Source organism: Argentina silus (assembly GCF_951799395.1).
Source record: "Argentina silus genome assembly, chromosome: 12".
In the NCBI taxonomy this organism is placed as follows: Eukaryota; Metazoa; Chordata; class Actinopteri; order Argentiniformes; family Argentinidae; genus Argentina; species Argentina silus.
Genome location: NC_139666.1, coordinates 4,951,204 through 4,973,649, shown reverse-complemented (window position 1 = coordinate 4,973,649; position 22,446 = coordinate 4,951,204). Strand labels below are relative to the sequence as shown.

Below are 22,446 nucleotides of genomic sequence, written 5' to 3'. Positions count from 1 at the left end.
CACTTTCTCCTAGAGACTTTACCTTGTGTGTTCTAGAGCCTGAAGACAGCTGTAATGGATTGTTTGTCCTTGGTTGTTGCCTTGGCATGCAGTTGGCCCCTGCCATGGTTGTTCTTTCTGTAATGCTCTGTTCAGCATACAAAGTGTGCCAGGGAAAAGGAACACCAAGAGGGAAACAAATACCTAGAAAGGGACAGACAATGTCTCTCCTATGGAGAAATACGTCAGTTTAGCATAGAGAAGGTCTGACAATGTCCTTAGCCATGGCAAAACACCTTAAGGGCTTAGCCATGTAATTTGTGTGCAGTTTAACAACAATCAATGTTCTCATGGTGTTGAACTCATGCTGAACTGTGACAAATTATAATATTCTCTATTCGTCAGCTGGTATAGGGAGACACTAGATGTATCTGCTACCCTTTGAAATGTGTATGATATGGTGTCATGATCAGAATTACATAGCTTAGAGGGAACGTAGTCAGTTGAATTTAAAAAGAAATTTCAGGGGATGCATTGAAACTCAATTCATTTAATGAAAATGGACCATTATTCATGATTATGATTCCCTGGTTATACTGAATTGACCCCAACCCTGCAAGGTTAGCTTAGCACTATCATTATCAGCTCTGTCACTTTCTGAACCAGAGCGGTGTGATTTGTACATTGTTCTCACCTCCGGTCCTCTCTATTAGAGCAGAGAGACAGATTTATCCTCTGCGTTTGACACTATCCACACCCAGGCAAGGGGAACAGAGGTGTGAAACCACAGGCTGGATCCCTTAGACGTGGCGACTGAGAGCGAAAGTGCTTCCGCCCTGGCGAGCATGGCGACTCGTGAGGTCAGGCAGAGTTTGATCTACCTCAGGATTTGTCCTTGCTTCACATTGCCATGTCTGCCGTCTGTTTAAACTAAAGCGGAAAAGCTCTACCTTAGCAGAATGGGAGCATTATCCAAGAGTGCTGATGCTCTGATAAGCAATGTGTCACCTTTCTTCAAATAAAGTGGTGTCTTAATTACGTGCTTGATATATATGGATTTGGTCCCAGTCCTGCACATGCAAGTTATACAGTCTTAGGGGAAGTTTGAGACTGCATTTGATCAAGCCTGAGAGTTTGGATAGAGTAGGTCCATAAGATTTATCCTCAGCTTTATTTGCTGAGATGTTGGTCTTCAGGGGGCATAAACGATCAATCTTTACAGAGCTTGGAGTACAGTATAAATTGTACAAGAGATCAACTTCCAAGAAGACCCTCATGCTAAGTCCAGGAGCACTCTTTAATGTCCTAGAAGTGCTAGAACTGAGGGGTGAGCTAGCTTCTCAAGGCTCTTGGACTAACTAGTGTATTATGTTTTGCCTTTCATTCATGTCCTCCAAGTCTTCGTCAAACATTGTGCAGTGGTGCTATGCTATGTTTTTCTGTTTAAGCAGTCAACAACATGGGTCAACAACACTATCAAACTTGGCCCAGACCAAGGTGGAAACGGTCAACACAATCTCACACACCTTTGAATGTTTGAAACATTTTCTTTGTGATGGTCTTTGACAGGTTCTCAGTCATTTTCAAGGGTTAGAAAATGATGTTTAGGTAAGAGGCCTGAAAGGTTGAGTTAAGGGTTAGGGTTATGCCCATTCACCATCCCCAACCTACCAACCTGCAAAACAACCATTTAACTCTTGCTGTACTTCTCCGGTTTATCAGTTGGAGCTCAAAACCTTTTGGAGTAAAGTAAATAATATTTCAACCCAGGTCTGACCAGTATTGGCAACCTCTTCTGGGTAAATCAGTCCCAACAATGGCCTATCTTTATGCCAAATATACTTTAACAAAAACCTGTCAAAGTTCAGTAAATCCAAACAGTCAATTATAATGAAGAGTCTGTGCCAGGAGTCAACTCTGGATTTCTGGGCAATATGAGCCACACCTGCTTCGTCTGGGGCAGTGATGGAATACCTCTGGTTGCCTCTCAGCTGCACAACATTACTGACCCGCTGACCTTTTCTATTGACATCATACACAGCTATCAACTTGGGCAGTCAGCTCCCGTACCACACTGACGCACATACCTCCATTGTGATATTGTTTTATAGAACGGAGCGGGGCGGTGTCCCACTTCAGTGGTGGGTAGAGGAACCTTCCTGTGCCCTTTTACTTAATATTCCTTTGGGACCAACCCGACAAGGCCCATAAAACCACTTAGGCAAGCTAGTTTCCTGGACCCATTTTTGTCTTAGTCCTGGACTAGATACCATGTTCAATGGAGAACCTCAATTGAAAGTGCTTAGTCCATAGTAACAGATTTTGTGCAGTTTACATGCCCATGTTGGCATGGATTTGAATCCCGCCCATGCCCTGCGGACATACCCTCTCCTCCTTACTTTCCTGTCTTTCTCCTCTATCTAATAAAAACTGAAACATATGAGAGTGGGACTACCACACTCCAAAAAATAACCTTTAAAAAAAAAAAAAAAAGTTGACATGTTGAGCTACTTGGTTGAGTAGTGCTAGAGGGGCTTTGTTTTGAATCTGGAAGTTTAAACATGAAGTTTGAGACGTGGGGACTGTCACAATGGTTGATGAGTCAGATTTGGCCAGTGATGTGGGAACTGGGACATCCTGATCTTTGCTGAAAAGGGTCAGGGCACTGGTGTGTGTATAGGGGGTGCAGACTAGCACCTAAAAATAGATATCCTCGCTAGACCATTCTGTTTGGTCTCAAGAGAGGTTGAAGATGGGCATGATAATAGCAGAGTAGTGTTTATCCCTTCCAAGTACTATTTAACAACATGTTTAAAGCATGGCCTATATCAATGATTTATCACTCTTTTAGGTTGATAGTTTTATATTTGAATCCTTTTACATGAACTTTGAATAAAGTTTGATTTATTTGACTGGCTTAACAACAGAGATGTGCTTCTATAGGATCCAGAGTTCCACGCAGACATGCTGATCTCCAGCTGTTCTCTTCAGCCAAGACGCCCAGGTGTCTGCCATGGTTGCTAACGTTTCCTCTTGCGCTGTGGTTTTGGCAGCCGTTCAGAAAGGGAAAGGACAGAGCCAAGCCAATTCACTATTGTTTCACTGTGTCAGCGCTTTCAAAAAATATTCATAATCTGGCCTCTGAGGTAAGAAGGCAGCTTCAAAAGACTTGATACGTAATAGCCTCTTAGCCTGAGGCAAGGCGTTGTTACTGTAGTCAGCTGAAGGACTGTGCAGCGAGTACCAAGGATTCTGATCTTGAAGATAGGCCTAAGTGTAGAGAGTGATTTACTGTATCAACACACATCAACATGTTATGATTAAGCCACTATTCATAGGAATTCATCTCTCCTCTCTATCCAACAACCCATCTGCATATCCCCTTACATCTGTGTATCTGTGGGCTCAGAGATGATTTAAACAGCTATATTACTTCCTCTCTGTCTCTCGGTCCTGCATCTGTCTTCATACAGTAAAGCCCAGTGCTGTGTGACTCAGTGTAACTGATTGTCCATGTGTGGATGTTTGTACAGTATGGAGCAAAGGGTAGCTCAATCGTATCTACAGCTGGCTGCACAGTTCCTGTTAACTCACAGCCCAGCCACGGTACAGGGCACGTCCAGAGGGTCTGGAGGCTGGCTTCGGCCACTCTCACGTCTGCTCTTCCTGTCTTTTGGGAAACCCTGAGAAAGAGAGGGATGAGAAGAGAGAGGGATGGATTAAAGGAGGGGGAGGTAGGGTAAGGGGAGAAAAAGCTAATGAGAGGAGAGACAGGGATGAGAGGACGGAGGAAGAGAAGAGTTGAATTGGGAAGATGAGATGAAGAGATGACTTCTCCAGAACCTGTGTGGACTCTCCGTCTCCCATGGACAGTGACGGGAGAGCGCCCGTAGCGGGAAGCCAGTTATTTAGATTAAAGCAGAGCTTCCACCATCCATCTCCCCGGCCTATATCCATTTAGAGCAGAGTATTTTCCTCAGACCTGACTGTTTACAATAGTGTCTCGTTACCACAGGTCTAAAATGGTTCTGTGTTTACTGCAGTAGACCACCGCTGCCAGGAGTGTGGCTCTGCATATCATAAATGGCTGGACATACATGGCTTTGCTGCCAGAGATGAAGGCTAGGCCTATTTTACAGGTCCAGTGTGGATCAGGTGGTAGAGCATGCCACTAGGAATGCTTAGGTTGTGGGTTTGATCCCCCCCTTTGGGACCATATATAGGCCTGCAGAGATTGTATAGACCACAAGATTGTGTTAGCCCGCAGAGCTAAAGCCTAGGCAATTTAGCTCAGGGAGGTATCGCAAGTACTCTTCAGCTCTGGAAGAGAATGATATGATTGAGGTGGTTATGCTTGACAGACCGGGGTAATGATATTGTAAAAGAGAGAAGCGGGGTGGGTCTGGATGGTGACACACTCTCTGATGCAGACATCAGGAAACTCAACATTGCTATTGATTCACAAGGCCATGTTAACATCTGGTTTGCAGAAATATTCCAAACAGAATATCCCCCCACACTTTCCCATACATCTAAATAGGCTATTTGTTTATGTTTGTGTGTGTATAGTCTCATATTTACATAGCCTGTTACAGGCTGCAGCCAGTGTTGTGTTTTTGAAAGTTAAGTGGCTGTTGTTTGTATTTTTGGGGTTGCGTTCCTGCGTATTTGTGACGATTACTCTGGAAATAGGAGGTACCTAATAATAGCTCCCCTATCTCATCCCCTAGGGGACTGCACTCTTACACCAAAAAAATGCACTCTTGTCCCGCTCTCCTAGCAGCCCTTCGTCTTCAGAACAGTGCAGATCCCATACAGGAAATGACTTGGCACCAGTGCGTAATCTTTCAACTAAACAGACATTTCCTGTTCGACTTGTAAGACTTCTTAGCCGCACCGACCATCCTTCCAGCTGTGTTGTGGCCGGCCTCTGTCCTGCTCTTCTGCTTGGTGGCTCGGTTTCACGTTTTACTCTGGTCAGGACAGGGGGGGATCCTGAGGTACTGTACTATATTATATTATATTATATTATATTATATTATATTATATATTATATTATATTATATTATAATATAATGTCTTGTGATTGTTGCAGAAAATATCAAATTTTGTTCAAAGGCATCCTTGTCCTAACTTTTTAAGTCATTTAAGTTAAAGATATTGATTCTATTGTGGGTTATGTCGTGTAATCTTGTTTTTAAGTGTGATTATTTTTTTGCACGGCACGACTGCTTGTTTTCAGAGTCCGTATAGGGACATCGTTAATTTATTGCTCAATGTACTGTTGGTTTTCCATTTCTAAGCTGTGTGCGTATGTTCTTATGATGCAGGCATTATGATGCAGGCATATGGTATATGACAGTGCAGCCTGTGTTTGCAGAACGTTCCCTCGTCGATATCGATAAAACTCTTGTTTGTGCAAGGTGGACGTCTGTCTCTCTGTCTCTGTGCAACGCCTGTCTGTCTGTCTGTCTGTCTGTCTGTGTCCTGGGTGCCGGTGATCCAAACCAGCACATTATTAACGATTGTCATGATTGTGTAACCGGGTCATGAATCACTAAAGAGGGATAGGGAGGTTGACTTGGCTCTTGTGGCTCATCTACCTCCCTCCCTCCCCTGTCCTATAGGTGACTTGGCTTCGCTCTTGTGGCTCATCTACCTCCCTCCCTCCCCTGTCCTATAGGTGACTTGGCTTCGCTCTTGTGGCTCATCTACCTCCCTCCCTCCCCTGTCCTATAGGTGACTTGCCCCCCAGCACTGTAGCGGCCCTCAGACAGGGAGGAGAGGGCCATGGAGCAGTGCGAGAGCGCGGGTTGCAGCCATCGCGAGCACCCATGGAAGGAGGCCACCATGAAGAGGAGGGCTTGGGCGCAGAGCCGAGACTCCTGGCAGGGTTCTGAGTCCCAGGATGGGTGTCCAACGGAGACTCTCTCTCCACAGGCCCCCAAGGGTGACAAACCGGCCCCTGCCGAAGAGCCAGGTATGTCTGGTCTCATCAGACCAGTCAGACATGTCCAGTCTACTACCCCTTGGCTCACCTACAGTACCTCAATCAGGAGAGGGAAGCTACTACCTCACCCAGGAGAGGGGAGTTGGGTAGTGATGAGACTGTTAAATGTCATTCTATTTCAGCCTGTCCTATAATATTGATGGTTGCTGAGGCGAAAGTTAAGGCTGTTCATTTAACTGGGGCTTTGATGAGACTTTACTTCAGCCTAGCATTGTTCTGGCTGCTCAATCTGATTTGAGCTTGGAGCAGAGAGAATTGGTCTACTTTGGCTTACTGACAAGCAGCTTGATGCAGTTTCATGTAAGTCATGATAAACCAATTAAGGCTCAATAAAGCCTTGTATTGCAGGGTTATTTGCCACAAGAGAAGCATAATTCTATAATGACAAGCACATTTTTCTATTTGTCAGTTGAATCCGTCTCTCGACGGCTGTGGATATACACATTAGATAGAATGCTATTGTGAAAACTTGAGTGTTGGTTTGAATTCCTCTGTATCTTCTTTTAGGGCCCATACCTAACAAGATTGCAAGCTGGCTCAATGATTGCAGGTATGGTAGAGTTTATTAATTTTTACACTGAAAATCCTGTCACTAGTAATTCAGATTAACTGCAACCCTTTGTTACTGTCACTTTCTGGCATATTCACTTCACTCAGTGTGTATTCACACTGACGTTTGAATACAGCCTTGCGGTTTAATGGCATTTGTGGGTGGCTGCCTAGTGCCTATGCGAGAAAGTCATTGTTTGTCATGACTAATAGTGTATTATTGGACCAGCCATTGTTCGGTATTTACAGGGGGAAGCTTGTATTTGACTGTTTTGTTTGATATATGGGATCCGCTGAGACTTGTGACAGTTTAAACAGCCCCATATTAATTCTCACCAACAGCATTCCTACTAACAGCATGGTTGTATTTAAAGATACGTTTGTTTAAGAAGCAACCTGTGTTATCAGCATTCAATCTCACTGTCGTGAGCTTAGTTCATAAAACAAACCGCCACGGGACCATGAATCTGTTTGCTCAGTCAAATATCCTAGAGGGTTGAAAATCCCCAGCAAGTGACGTGACTAGGACAGAGTGACGGAGGGAGCAAACAGAGCACGATGATATTGGTCAAGAGAACCTTGCGCAATGTCAATAACCGTTTTTTAATGTGAACCTCTTGTCTCATAGCAGTGGCTGCTATACAGACAACTGTTCCATTGTTTTACGGTGTAGCAGTGCAGTACAGTGTGCATCAGAGAGCCAGTAGGACTCAGCTCTGGTGTGAGGGAATGTCGATATGGAAGTGGCTGGATATTGACCTAATTAATGGAGATGTGAGAGAGCGACTCCGCTGTTGTGTAACGTGTTGCGTGGCGTGGCGTGGCGTTGTCGGATTGCTATTCTTAGCCTCAGAGGCCGATGGTTGACTTGGTGTTTTTTCTCACAGTGCTGCACAGACTTGAGTTGGGTCCTAAATGAAACTAGCAGGAGAGGTCGGAGGCTGTGATCTGTGAGTGGGAGAGCGTAACAAGATTTACATGCTGTAGCCATGTCGTAGTTGTGTGCGTGTGCGTGTGTGTGTGGTAGGTTTGTAAAGCTCATGATAATACTGTTGTGAGATCTAGGGACGTGTTGATGGGTCTGTGTTGTTGAGGGTGTGTTGTGTAACCAGGTCTTGAATTCCGAATGACAATGATGCTGATACTGACAAGAGCATACCGTGACATGTTCAAGAGGTGCCGCTACTCAAGTAGAAGAAAAATGACAGGTACTGGTCGCTTCAACAACTGGGTGTGACTGTCTCTTTTATGGTGTCAGCAGGACTCCTCTCGGGGCCTCTCTGGATGAACACAGCAACACTCAGTCCAAGGGTGAGTCACTCTCTACAGTAACGCCAGCCATATACCTCACTGATGAAGAGTTTGTGTGTGTGTGTGTGTGTGTGTGTGTGAGTGAATCTATCTTTTTGGGTCTAGGGCTCTAGAGTGTTCTGCAACACAACTGTCTTGCCACACCTTCCAGCCCTAGTGAACTTTGTAGCCTAGGCACATGCATATACATACAGTCATACACTCATACAGGTCGGTCGGAGCTCTCTCCAAGTCCTCATGTCCTCCAGACACGGAGCCAGGCACACAACTCACACAGTCATTGATCGGATTCCTCTATTTGCTTTAATGGTAACGTGAAACTAGATGGACTGCCCTTTGATCCATGACTACATAGGTAAGACTTACCAAGCAGCAATAAAACTACTTGATGGTAAATATTTGCCCTAGCCGTAAATATTTGGTCATGGCTCGTTGTGTTTGTCATCCTCAGTTTTGAAATGCGGTCAACCACACTTGTTTTGTTTTAATGGGCTCGTTTGGAGGGTTTTATTTGAAAGGTTATTTAGTCTATTGTGGGCTTTCAAAGGAGCTGTGCTCTTAATGAAGACTATTCCCTGTCTTTTACAGGAGTGGTAAGGAATGGTTGCAGCTTTGAAGATGACTTGTCACTGGGAGCTGAGGGTGAGTATGAGAGAGAACACAGGCCCAGACTATGGGCTACGACCGCAAATGATTCTGTGTTTTGGTTGGTGAGCGATGTACATGCCTGCTAATGGTCAGGTCTCATTGGGTTTTTGATAGGTCGACATTTTGGCAAACCCACAAGTTGGTAGAAAGTACCGGAATTGGACATGTTAAGTTGAAGTGTAGGGTTAAGGTTGGGTTTAGTGGTTAAAATCAATGTGTTTGTTTCCTGCATTTGAAGAGCACTGTCTTTCCCAGGAACACACTCCTGCCATTTCACCTGCTTCACTGAGGTTAATGAGCCGTCTGCAGACACATGTGGCTAGAGAAGTAGGAGCTTGATGCTGCGGTGTTGGAGGGCTTAATCATTTAGTTTTAACTGCAGCACACACACACACACACACACACACACACACACACACACACACAACCTCAGCCACCCAGGTTGCACGATTCAAAAGGAGATTTGTGGTGTGACCAGATAACATATCTTTATCCTCACCATTTCACCCTGACCTCCCCTCTGAGTGAAGTGCATGTTGGTGGGGGAGTTGAGGGAGGATATGCTGTCTCCTCTCATCCAGATAAAAACATACTTTAGCTTTAATGAACTTTTGGCCTTCCCTAGTCACCCATGAGAACTCCCTGGCCCAACAGTCTGTCTGTCTCCCTCCCTCCCTCTCTCTGTCTGTCTGTCTCTTCCCCATCCCAAAAACATGTAGAAGAAGGAAAGGAAACGTGTTATTTGAATGAATACGTAGTGCACAGACATGATCAAATCAATGTGGAGAATAGAAAATAAAGAATAGAAGTTCAGTGAAACTAGGTGTAAATCTTACGATCTCCATTGTTTAACAATGTGCAGAGCAGTAATCTGTTGTATCTCTCACAGTCTCGGTTCATAGGAGAAATGTTTTAGTTTTCCTTTCTCCCTTGAAATGTCAATGCAGTCAGACCTGTATGATATCGGTCTCTGATGCTCCGTGGTAATGCTTGACTGGCGTGGTCACAGCTGTGACTGAGCTTCATATTTCTCATTCTTCAGTTCAGCTGGTTCAGAGTTAGTGATCGCTTGCCTCGCTTGGGTGTATGTGCAAACACACACACACACACACACACACACACACACACACACACAGAGTCAGGAGCATACCTCAGACCAGCCCTCCATTGTGTTCATGTCATAACGACAGATGACAAGTCAATGTCTGAGCCAACCAAGGGACGTTAGGAACAAGCCACAACAGGTACCTACGAGCTTTCCTGGCACCTATCCTTGAGTAACATAGAAAAAAATGTCTGGAAATGTACACGTTACGTTTAGTGCAAATCCAGCACATGCAATGCAGTTTCCGCACCATCCCCCCGTGTGAAGAATAGTGGCAGCTGCATCATGTTATGGGTGTGCTGGCAGGGATTTTGCAGGATCAAGAGAAAATTATGAAATTTGTTGAGTTGGTAGTGCCTAATCCACACAGTGTGTAATTGAGTCCTATGCAAATAGATATTCATTCCGAAAACACATTAGCTATTATCTTGCGCTCAAGATGGACTCAATTCAACTTATTGAGTAAGTTGTTGAAGAAATGTTTAGATTTGAGTGTCATAGCAAGGGGGTGAATACTTATTGACTGGTGATTCTCAAAGAAGCAAATGAGTAATCCCTATGTTTTGCAACTACTTTTTAGCCGTTTTATTAAATACTTCATACTTTTTAAAATACTGATCTGTGTCATAAAGAGTAACGTGCTACCAACATCATCACTTTAATACTCCTGTCAATGAGCAGCACGCCCAACAGAAGAATGAGGACAAATTCAGTGGAAAATGATGCCCTCATCCTCTCGCTGCTCAGGCAGCTGAAGAACCAGTTAGGTTGATTGAGTTAGCGTTATCTTAGCCAATGTTAGAAACAGGCAACATTGTTTCCCTGAATAATAATAGGATTATTTCACTGCAGGATATTTATTCAGAAAAACAAGTTACTGATTCTGTGGCAGCACTGCCGTCGTCAGCCTCTGCTTTAGCAGCACTATTAGCCTACTAGCACCGGGTAAAGTCATTGTAGGAAATAACAAACAGTGAATATGAGTAAAAAGTGATTTAATGTCAATGTTCGAAAAAGGAACTTTCTCCTGTCTGGTATTACTGCAGCTGCAGTGTCAGGTTTTTATCTCTAGCACTTGCTAACGTTGGGTAGCTAACGTTGGGTAGTTCTGCTGAGTGAACAACTGAAGGAGAGTAACGCGTTATGCAGTAGCATGGAAATAGTGGAACAATTGTTGTTTAATTGAAAATATCCACATTCGGGGCGCTTAGTGGCGTAGCACACTAATGCGCTTACCACGTCATCGCAAAGTTCCTGGTTCGATTCCGACCCTCGACCTATCTTGCATGTCATCCCTCCTCTCTCTCCCATCCTTCCTGTCAATCTCTACTGTCTCTATCCCGATAAATCAGAAATGCCCTAAAAACATATTAAAAAAAAATAATAAAAAAAATAAATCCACATTCACAGTCACACCATTGTCTTGTGATAGATACTGGGACTCCGTCCACACTGACCTGTCTGATAACTCGCAAGACAGGTAGTTCAGGCCACACTGGTCACGCTAGAATGACCATTCCTGTCATAAGGTAATGCAATTACACTGGTATTCAGTACAGTCTGAATGGCCCTAAGACTGATTGGACAGTACCAGAGTAAGTTCCCCTCTGTAAGTTCCCCTCTTTTTTTTTGTAAGTTTTTAGTTAAGTCTAGTTTAGTCTTTTAGTTAAGATTCGTTGTATACTTTTCTCCAAATGTCACTAGAAGTAAGCATTTAAAATAAACCCTTGAGTGTAGCTCCAGCTCGTGTGACAACGTGTACTCTCACGTCCCCTGTCTCAACACCGGGGCCTCTGGGTAATGTCCACACACCACAGTTTGCATTCTTGGAGTGGTAGGGAGAGACAGCCTGGAAACAGACAGAGCCTGGGAGCAGGATTTCCACTTGACAGACCGGACCGGACCAGTCCAGCCTCCAGGACTCTGGTCTCTACTGTACATAAACCATAATTCTGTCATTATGGTCTCCCTTGTGGGCTTTGGTTGTGTTTTAACATCTAGGCCTATTTCCTTGGTTGATTATGTCACATATGAGAAAGTGTGTTTGCTGTGGTAGAAAACACGCCAAGAACAAACCATTATGCTTGGTTTTATCTGTTGTCCTTGGTGAGGTCTCATCACGAAAGCTTCTTTCCTTGCTCTTTTCATAAGAATATATCATAGCTTTCCTAAATAGGAGTCTTTCACGACAGTGCAAAACAAACTAATTTTAACAGATTAGAAGAGGACATGGTCAATCCACATGTATTAAGAGCCAGTTTATAGCGCCTGAGTCGCTAATCTATTTATTCAACTTTCTCTTCTCTCTCTCTCCTTCTCCCCCTTCTCCCTCACAGCCAACCACCTTCAGCCCAGCAGTGCCAAAACAGAGACACCCTGGTAAGTAAGCGAGACCCCCCTTTCTGCTATTGGTCCCTCCCCGGTTACCCAACCCCCATCACAACCCACCACCCCACCCCATCCAGTCTTAAGCAGTGTGGCTGACTGCCTGGTCTCTGCTCTCTCTCTCTCTCTCTCTCTCTGTCTTTCTCTGTCTTTCTCTCTCTCTCTCTCTCTCTCTCTCTCCCTGTCTCTTTCTGGGCTGCAGCTATGGAATGCCTGCGAGGGACAAGAGGACCCAGTTCCAACAGAAAGGCAGGAGTATGAACTCAACAGGCTCAGGGAAGAGCAGTGCTACCGTCTCCAGGTGAGCAGACCTACCTGTAGGCCTCAGCTGCCAAGCACTGCTGGAAGGAGACAAGGAGGGGAAGCCATGTGTTGAGTGGCACAAGATAACTTGGGCACAGCATTTACTGTATTAAGCGGGCCTTTCTTTCTTCACTTCTGCATTCAACTTGGGGATGTGTATGTCATTGTCGTTTTTTTCGGTGGTTTGAAGTTCGCCTAATGTACCGTTCGCCATCACACGATGTTAGAACAATGTATTATTTATATAGTACATTATATATTCGTTTTGAAAGCTTCTATGCATGGATACCTATAATAATCGATGGGCTGTGTTTGTGCGTCCAGTGTGTCGGAGCTGTTGGACCTCTATGAAGAGGACCCGGAGGAGATCCTCTACAACCTGGGCTTCGGCCGCGAGGAACCAGACATAGCCTCCAAGATCCCTTCCCGGTTCTTCAACGACACCTCCTGCGCCAAGGGCATCGACATCAAGGTCTTCCTGGGCGCCCAGCTGCAGCGTATGGAGCTGGAGAACCCCAACTATGCTCTGACAAGTACGCTCTCTCACTTCTTCCCTCTCCGACTCGCCTTTCAAACCGCGGTGAAAACACTCTGTGGCCTCTCTCAGATTGTATCGCTGCCTCTGCCGTAAAATGGCCAGCCCAGACAACAACCATGTTATGGCAAGTATGGACTCGCACAGGCGTTAGTGACGAATGAATGAAGGATATGGGATGGAAAGATTGAGTGGTGATGAGTATGACCTGGAGGGTTGAGGGGTGGGTTGGTGATAATATAATTGTTGTTTCTCAAGAACCTACGACTTGTGGGGGGTGAGTGGATGTTTGTTGGCGGTGTAATGACCTGGGGACGTTGGAGTGAGGATTGTAATGGATGATGTGCCTATCAGCCAGTTAGGTTTCGTTCCCACTGTATTGTGGTTGATTTGTGGCGGAACCTTCGTTGTCTTTCCCCTCTTTGGCAGATTGAGCTGTCTCTGCCAAGCTCCTGTAGATATGGGGTGGGGAGGGGTTGGAATGGAGAGAGGGTGAAAGAGCCGCAGCACAAGGAGGCCTTTGTCCCGTGTGGGCAAACAGTGTGGCGAACGGGCAGTTTTCGGAGAGGGCCCAATTCTGCTCCCCACTCACTCATGGGACAGGCTACGGCCAGTCTGCCAGCCAGGGGCTCTGCCCGCCTCTTTACTAACCCACATTTGCATAACTCTTAGTGGCTGGCGAAGTGGGCACAAAGCAGCCGCCACACACAGGCCAGAGCGGAACAGGAAGCCGCAGAGATGTGAGGGAGGCCCACTAACAGGGACCTGTTTGTCTGTAAACTGTTGAACCGCAGCCCAGTGAACAGCCCAGTGAACAGTTCTGCGACGTAGCTCTTCTCGAGTCAGCTTAGCGTTTCACTTAGAGGGAGATGAGTATACAGTGCCTTCGGAAAGTATTCAGACCCCTTCACTTTTTCCACATTTTGTTGTGTTATAGACTCAATTGAAAAATGGATTAAATTAAAAGAATTGGCCATCAATCCACACACAATACCCCAGAATGACAAAGTGAAAACAGGTTTTTAGAAATGTCAGTAAAATTATTAAAATTGAAATACAGAAATACCTCATACAGTGTGTAATTGATTCCTATGCAAATCAGACCCCCTATAAAAACAAAGATATTCATTTCAAAATTACATTAACTGTTATCCTTGCATTAAGACTCAATTCAACTTATTGAGTGATTTGTTGATGACATTTTTGCATTTTAGCTCATTTTAAGAGTGTCATAGCAAAGGGTCTGAATATTTATGTACATGAGGTATTTCTGTATTTCAAGTTTACTGAAATTTCTAAAACTGTTTTCGCTTTGTCATTCTGGGGTATTGTGTGTGGATTGATGCCAAATTCTTTAAATTTACTCCATTTTAAATGTAGTCTATAACACAACAAAATGTGGAAAAAATTAAGGGGTCTGAATACTTTCCGAAGGCACTGTATGTCTCACTACTTTTGAAGTGTCTCCTCTTTCAGTTGGGTTTTTGGGTGAATGTTTATGAGCTTTATATTTGGAAAGGTTTTTGTCGTATCAGGGGTACTGACTGTCAAGTGAGCTTTGCAGGGATATAGGACTTAAAGGCAAGGGCTCATTTATCAATGATGGAATGCAGCCTTTAATGCTATCTCAGGTTTGTTCTAGAACACTTTCATGCTGTCTCAGGAATGTTTTAGAGCATTCAAGTCCTGCATGTCTCAAGCATGGTCTAGATTAAAACATTTCTGAGACAACATGAGTGTTCTAGAACAGTCTCTTGTTGTCTCAGAGATGTTCTAATCTAGAACATCCTTGAGACATGCATGACTCGAATGCTTTATATGCTCTATCTAGCTAGAACACACTCAAGCTGCATGCTGTCGCAGAACACTCACATGCACTGTCAGGGATGCTCTAATGTGGGACACTCCCATGCGGTCTCTTGGTTGTTCTAAAATCCTCTCATGCAGTCTTAGGAATTGAAAAGAACCCTTATCTCATATGGTTTCAGGGATAGTTTAGAACTCTCTTATGCTGTTCCAGAACACTCTCATACGGTTTCTAGAACCCTTGCCTCATACTGATTAAGGAATGCCGTCTCAGGGCATTTTTCAGGGGGTGTTTTATCTAGAATCCTCTCACGTCATTTCAGGGACATTCTAGAATGTATCCTAGCTCCAAGCCTGCCTAAAGCAGCAGTGCTCCTCTCAGGGACATTCTAGAATGTTTCCTAGCTCCAAGCCTGCCTAAAGCAGCAGTGCTCCTCTCAGGGATATTCTAGAATGTTTCCTAGCTCCAAGCCTGCATAAAGCAGCAGTGCTCCTCCCAGGGATATTCTAGAATGTTTCCTAGCTCCAAGCCTGCATAAAGCAGCAGTGCTCCTCCCAGGGATATTCTAGAATGTTTCCTAGCTCCAAGCCTGCATAAAGCAGCAGTGCTCCTCTCAGGGATCATTCTAGAATGTTTCTTAGCTCCAAGCCGGCCTACAGCAGGCTCTCTCAATGTCATGTTGACGGTTGTTATGCAAGTCCTGTTTTTCTTCCCTGAAAAGGATGAAATGTCCCTGGGAGGCGGTGGAGCAGCAAGGGGGGATGTGTCACTCTCTCATAAAGGCTTCACTTCCTATTTCTGTCCCGTGCTGTATGCTGCCTTATTGCTGAGTCAGACATTGGCAGGAAGAGACTGGGCTCAGAGATAGAGGTCAAAGGCAATATGGATTACTAGCTATGACCTGCAAAACTATATCATTCCCTCACAAACATGTGCACTGGAGAGATAGAATGGTGACGCATGTGGTTTGTTATTACATAGAGTCCTGCATAAAAATGTATTTTTATCATTGTCTTTCATTGTGAAGAAGGATTACATGAAATATGGTTGTACTTTGAAAGTCTGTGCCCAAGAAGCTGGTCTGTACTAAATACAGATTTCGCTTTCATCATTCTCCAAACTGCACCCATGAGAGCTGATTTTTCTGCTGTAAGAGGAAATGGCTGTTCAGTCGTTTTTAAGTCTAGAGCGTTTCTCGGGGGTGGGCATTTTTCTATTTTGGTCCAGTTTCCTCTCTTTTCATTTTCTTTTTTGCCCTGTCTTCTCTCTCTCCCAAAGGTCGTTTCCGTCAGATCGAGGTCTTGACCACAGTGGCCAATGAGTTCTTCCAGCTCTACTCCCAAGTGTCGGGCCAGCCAGTTCAGAAGATCGGGAGCTTCGATGACAAGCCAAAAGAGCCCGCTCCTCTGAAGAGGAACAACTCTACTCTAAACGCAGTCAAGATCCTCAAGAAGAACATCACCAGGCACAACCTGCTGGGCTTGACTGAAGGTTCCCCCAGTAGCCCTGCGGTACAGTCCTCTACCACAGATCCTGCTAGTCCAGCTGTGGGGGACAACAGTGGAAACACTACCGACTCTGACCACCGGGGGGAGCAGCACAAGCAGCAGAAAGCCTTCAGGAAGAAGGATTCACCGTCGCTGGCCACGGTGACCGAGGAGACAAACGGCAGCGGCTCAGAGCCTTCGCTTAGTGTGGACAGCCAGGAGCTCAGAGGTGATGACCACGAGCTGAATACAGGTGCTCCCTTACTGAATGGAGATCACTTGGCATTGAGCGTAGGGGACCACACCGGACCCTTCAGTGTGGTTAGCGTAGCCCCAGAGGAGAGCTTCCTGAGCCTGTCCAGCGAGGTTTGCCTGGAGAAGGAGCAGGAGAGCCAGCAGAGGGCTGTTACCTCCGCCCCTGACAAGGAGCCTCACCACCCCAGCCTGCTGCTACCAAACCCACACGTAGCCCACCTCCGCACACAGACCAAGGACTCCTTTGAGATGGAGGAGGTATGGTTGGATATATGTATATCTCTCGGGTTGGGGGGGGAAGAGGGGGCTAATTGTACCAGACTTGGCTAAAATACAGTACATGTCAAATTTGAAAAGGGTTAGGATTATGCATGGAGTTTTCACAAATGGTACCATTATGCCACTGGTTTCATTGTGCCAGGGGAGCTAAATGCATAAGTCCATCTCATGTTTATTTGACTTAATGTACTTGACCCGGGTGTCAGTTCTCGCTCAGCGGTGAGCTTAGTAGTACTGCTTTCTGTCGGAAGTTCCATTTTTGTCTTGTTTTTGTTTTGTTGTCCTTCATCGTCTGGTTCTCATGCTGGCGTGTTTCCTGTGACTCTGGCTCTGGATTCAGTAGCTGAGTTGTGAGAAATGCTGGGGTTGTGACATGAATCTATAAATAAGTCAGAGCAGTAAAAACATACAGGCCCAGGGGGGATGTTTGTTGTGGTTTGTACACGTTGTTTTGTGTTTACATACAAGTATACAAGAAACATACAAGTGTACAAGTCACCTAAACTTTGCTTAAAGTATTTTTCAATTGTTTTAGGCTTGTTTTCCCTGACCCAGATTTAACCTACTCTGAGAATAGAGACCATGTTTAATGGAGAATCCCCATTGAAAGTGCTTTATAGCCCAAGAGTAGACTCACTAGTCTGGGCCCGGGAAACTGTGCCTTGTTATTTTACCACTTTAAGGTAATAAAATGTCCTCTCCTCAGGTGCAGAGTAATGAAGACGAGGCTCTACCTGGAACACGTAGCACCTCCAGAGCTGGCAGTGGTAAGCTTCAGGATGTATACACACCTATGTTGAAATATAATTGAATGTCCAAATATTTTTGTTGTACTGTCGGCGCAATGAAGTCAATGGGATAATCTCCAAACTGCCAAATCAAGCACACCTTAAGTATTTGGACATATTGATTGTACTATTTAAACCCAGCTCTGATCCATACTGGATATCCATTCTGACTGAGAACCACTCTATTACATTAAAAAAACAAGTTCCTCTCCTAAACCCACTTTGTGGGTTTTTATGAGAGGTAAAACCAGATACATTGTTGTAATTGAGAGTGAGAGACGTCAGAAACAGTCACAGTAACAACAAGCCTTATAAACACAGGTTCGGCCCGGCCAGCGTTTTCCACACTCAACATCTTTTTAGCACAAGTTTTAGATTAGCTTTGTCCAAAGAGAAGTGGCATTACACTATTTTGGGACTGTCTTGAGGACAGTGATTGAATTAAGGTAAACTTTGGTATTGAAGAACATTGCCACTTAGGACAGCCATGACAATCAATTAGATGTAACCCATCCATCCACAATAGAAAGTGTTCCTCGGGATCTTTGAAGTTTTATTAGATAAAAGTCTGTTAGTGGTCAAAGAGCCTTCAAGACATGGTTTTGAGGGAATCATCAAACTCAAACATCTGAGGCTGATGAAAATGAACAAAGAGTGCCCTCTGCTGGGGAACGTGGTGTGCTTTTACTAATGTGTGCATTGGTAGAGATACAAATTCTTACACCAGCCCCACATTATTCACGCGTGAGTGACTGTCAATCTTTGTATATCCACAAAAGAGACCAGGACAGGTGAGCGAAAACGGCAAAATGACAGATGCACATCCAAACAATATAAAACCTACCTGGATATTAAAACTAGGCAACTAGTTAACTAAAAGTTTGATTTCATACCTAGGATTGACCAAATGGGATGTTGTGCATCATCCTTGCCATTTCTCTCCAGAATCCATTCACTTATCTGTTACTTCTTGGTAATATTTTGTTCCAAGGTCATAGAAACTCTGTAAATCTATAGCCTCCCGGTGCTTCTTCAGACACCCAGGATGATTTGTTTTGTAAACGTTTTGGAATATGCAAGTAGTAAAGCCAATGAGAAGACGAGGTGGGCAGGATTTTCAAAGCTGCACGTCTGAAATAGAAACGGTTCCTATATTGGCGTGGACACAAAGCCATAGCAGAATTGATTAGAATGGTAAACCTTAATTATACAATTCTCGCGCACGCTACGCGGGTAAAGTGGGGTCTTTGTTACACCGTTATTGTGGTATTTTTGACTCAATGCAATGCCTCTTAACTCCTACAGTGTCTTTTCTTTTTACCTTTATTACAGTCCAGTCTTACCTGCAATGTATAGTTGATGAACTTAAATCACTCAAATGTAACTGCATCTATTCTAGAACAACTACTGAGGACCGGCAGTCAGCAGTCAGACAGCAGTGGCTTTGCTGAGGACCCCTCCACCGATGGATCCGCAAACTATTTAAAGGTAATTAGGCCGACGTGTATGTGATGGTAGATGTGTGACTCTTTGTGCCTTTGTGTCCATGTATCTGTGCCTACAGCAGGCCAGAGTTTTAAAATGTGGCCTCCAGTGTGACGATGTCGCAGGCGTACTGCGACAGCACTAGTCAGTTCGACTATTTCATGTGGTCCTCTGTGGCTCAGTTGGTAGAGCATGGCGCTAACAATGCTTAGGTTGTGGGTTTGATTCCTGCTGGGACCATATATACTGAAATGTATGCACTCACTGTAATGCAAGTTGCTTTGGATAAAAGCGTCAGCTAAATTGCATATTATATTATTTTATTTAAGTGAATGAACCTCAACAAAACAACCAACTTGAGCTCCACTTACAACAACCTAATTTTTTTTACGATTAACAAACAAAAGCATGACAATTTATCCAGCACGCTCTCCCCCTTCAAACGATCCCTCAAAAAGCACTATACAAAAATTATTATTATTATTATTAGTATTATTATAACATTGTGTGAATGAGAGACGGCTGCCCTTGCTGAAAATGTGGATGTTTGCACCCTATTATGACGGTGATTTAATGATGGTCTCAATCCCACTGAAATCCAAAATCCTTACTCTAGTCTGGCATGAAAATTCTGTAATCAATACATTGCATTATTAAAGCCGGCTCGTGCTTATTCATGTCAGACTAAAACAATCCCCTGTTTCTCTGCACTGTGAGAGAATGTGTGATGATTCTATGAGAGTAGATAGGAGTTGGTCCCATTGATTGGTCCCCGTTAAAATAACCAGATATTTAAATCATTTCCACTTTTCATCTCTGCAATTCATTCAAGATTCAAAGATTCAAAGTGTTTATTATCATATGCACAGTAGAAAACATGTTTCACTGTACAACGAAATTCTTGCTTTGCTGTCCGCAGAATGCCAACCAATGTAAAATATACAATACTAAAGAATATACAATATATATACATGAGCTGCTATAATAAACTTGATTTTGACAATCTATCTCAGGCTGATGAGGCAAAGCCTTCCCTTTTCACCTTGTGGTGGCTTTCAGCAGCATTTCACACCTCGTGTCCGCTGCAGCAGCGGCATTGAGGTAGACCACTGCTGCGATGTCAGTGTACACGTATTAACCACTGATACACTGTAGGTGTTGTGTGTGGCTGTGACTGTGTCTGTGTTTTTATTTTGTGTCTACTGTGGTAGAGGATATACTGCTAAAGGCATTTTGTCAAATCCAAAATGTATTTGACTTTGATGAGTAAAATCCCAGTCAGTTGTAATGATGAGGGCCTTGTTGTCATTGGTCTGCAGGTCCAGGATAGCTCTGACAGCTGTGACAGTGAAACCACGGTAACTTCTCATGCTGGGGAGGTGACCATGCCCCTGGCATTGGACCACCTTGCCTACGATAGGCTGCAGGGGGGGGAGGAGGAGACGGAGGCTGTCACACCCACCAGCCAATGGGAGTCTGAGTCTGGGAGTCACAGAGGGGCCGAGGACCAATCAGAGGTCCAACAGTATACAGTCCACCAGATCCCCAGACCAGCAGGCACTGGGGCGGCTCAAGATCAGGACCAGGACCAAGAACCAGATCAACAGTCAAGACCTACTGAAGGGACAGACTCTGTTCCTGAGTCTCAACCAGCACCTGAACCTCTCTCTACTGCAGATCCACATATAGAGGAGGAGACTGGCTTTGCTGAAGAGCTTGGTCCTACACAGGGTCCTCGATCTAACCCAGACTGCAGCTCTTCCGCTGCCCCAGACAGTGGCAGCAGCTGCAGCCACTCTAGTGCCTCAGCCAGAGTACGTGTGGCTCTCTACAGAGCCCAGCAGAGGGCTTCGTCTGTGTGTGAGGAGCAGGGTCCTCGTGTGGAGTTGCGCCCCAGGGACCTGCTCAGAGGCCGAGGACGGGGCCGAGGCTTAGCGAGAGCCCCCCTCCAGAGGTCCCGCTCCCTGCCCACGTCCCTCCTCCAACCTACCAGTGTGGTCTCCTCTGTCAGGATCCAGTTTGGCCAAGGGGCAGTCCGACACTGCACGCAACCTGCCTTCTCCTACCGCTACACTCCTGAGGAAGAAGAGGAGGGCGAGGAAGAGGTGGTGGGGGTGGGAAAGGCAGTCCCTATTGTGGAAGAGGAGGAGGGTATGGAGGAGGGCAAGTCCAGCTGTTGCTCCACCCTGATCATCAACTCTGCCCCTGTCGAGACAGAACACACCCACGGGCTTCAGAGAGAGCAGAGGGTGCCGCCCTGCCCCCTGCCCCTCCCGCGCTACCTGACCAACTCCACTTCCTCGTTGCGTGGCAGCCCCCCTCCCGACTGGTTTGAGAGACCCCTAAACGAGCACTCCCGTTCCTGGAGCACCTGTAGCGTGCCTAACCTCACCCAGAACAGCCACAACCCACATACTAACCCCAGCCTCGCCCAGTACCATAATAACCCCAACCTAGCCCAATTCCACAACCCCAACCTGCCCCATGGCAGTGTCCCCAATCTGTTCCAATACCCCCAACAAAGTGTCCCTAGCTATCCCCACCACAGTGACCCCAACATCCCTCAACATATGAACCTTTCCCTGCCCCCTCATATGTCCCCAAACCTGCCCCACCATACGGCCACTTATAGCAACAACATGGGAAACACCTTCCCCCACAATCCCCCGTACGGCTCCCAGTTTCCTATTGGCCCATACCATTCCCCCTACAACACCCCACCTCATAGCGCCCCCTTCAGTTCACCCTACCATAGCTACCATGCTAACCCCTACAGCGGGGCCTTCAGTAACCCACACAGCAACCATTACAATACCAATGGCCCATATGCTAACCATGCTAACTATTCCAATCTACCGTATAGCTGGCCCCCACCTCTCTCCACCACCCCATATGGTAGCCCGTACAGCGGCCAGTACCCTGGGAACCCTGTGTTCCCCTATCCCTCTGAGCCCCTGGTTACGCCTTGCGGCGGCTCTGGCCCTCCCCCCTCCGTGTCTACCACTGAGATGCAGCTCAGACGGGTCCTTCACGACATCAGAGGAACTGTGCAGAACCTGTCTCAGGTAAGAGAACCCAACCACTCCGGGGCGCATTCCTTATAATCTACTGTTGCTTCCTCATTGTCTCCTGTCCTTCATCTGCACTGATCTTAAAACACAGGCAGGATGAGAGTAATAGATAGATAGATACTTTATTGATCCCCGAGGGGAAATTAAGGCATTACAGCAGCTCACATCACAAACAACAACAGAATAAAGTGATAATAGAAAAAAATAGACATCTCAAAACATTATATAGAATAAGAACAGTCCTGTATGATTTAACATCCCCCAACCTGACTCTGATCACCCCGATCGAGCCAGCCGGAGGAGCAGTTGTACAGTCTTATTATCTCCTATAGCGGTCCTTAGTGCAACGTGGTTGTAATAATCTGTTGCTAAAGGAGCTTCTCTGCTCTGCCACAGTGTCATGTAGGGGATGGGAGGGATTGTCCATGATGTCCAGGAGTTTGGTCCTC

The 22,446-nt window shown here is 45.4% G+C and overlaps 1 protein-coding gene across 7 annotated transcripts in view; it reads left to right on the top strand.

Moving 5' to 3' along the window:
- The window catches only part of itprid2 (ITPR interacting domain containing 2), a 31,939-nt gene that overhangs the window by 3,998 nt on the left and 5,495 nt on the right, over positions 1-22,446 (top strand). For 2 of the 7 annotated variants that reach the window (XM_083682456.1, XM_083682454.1), the window contains exons 2-12: positions 5,719-5,959; positions 6,497-6,539; positions 7,797-7,849; positions 8,438-8,491; positions 11,939-11,981; positions 12,190-12,288; positions 12,615-12,823; positions 15,911-16,632; positions 17,360-17,420; positions 18,841-18,929; positions 20,246-21,991. In XM_083682456.1, the coding sequence (XP_083538582.1) occupies positions 5,770-5,959; positions 6,497-6,539; positions 7,797-7,849; positions 8,438-8,491; positions 11,939-11,981; positions 12,190-12,288; positions 12,615-12,823; positions 15,911-16,632; positions 17,360-17,420; positions 18,841-18,929; positions 20,246-21,991 (3,309 nt within the window). In that variant the 5' untranslated portion in view covers positions 5,719-5,769. Of the gene's footprint in view, positions 1-5,662; positions 5,960-6,496; positions 6,540-7,796; positions 7,850-7,890; positions 8,205-8,437; positions 8,492-11,938; positions 11,982-12,189; positions 12,289-12,614; positions 12,824-15,910; positions 16,633-17,359; positions 17,421-18,840; positions 18,930-20,245; positions 21,992-22,446 lie in introns of those variants that run through there. The other 5 variants (XM_083682457.1, XM_083682455.1, XM_083682458.1 and 2 more) reach the window with 5 other exon arrangements.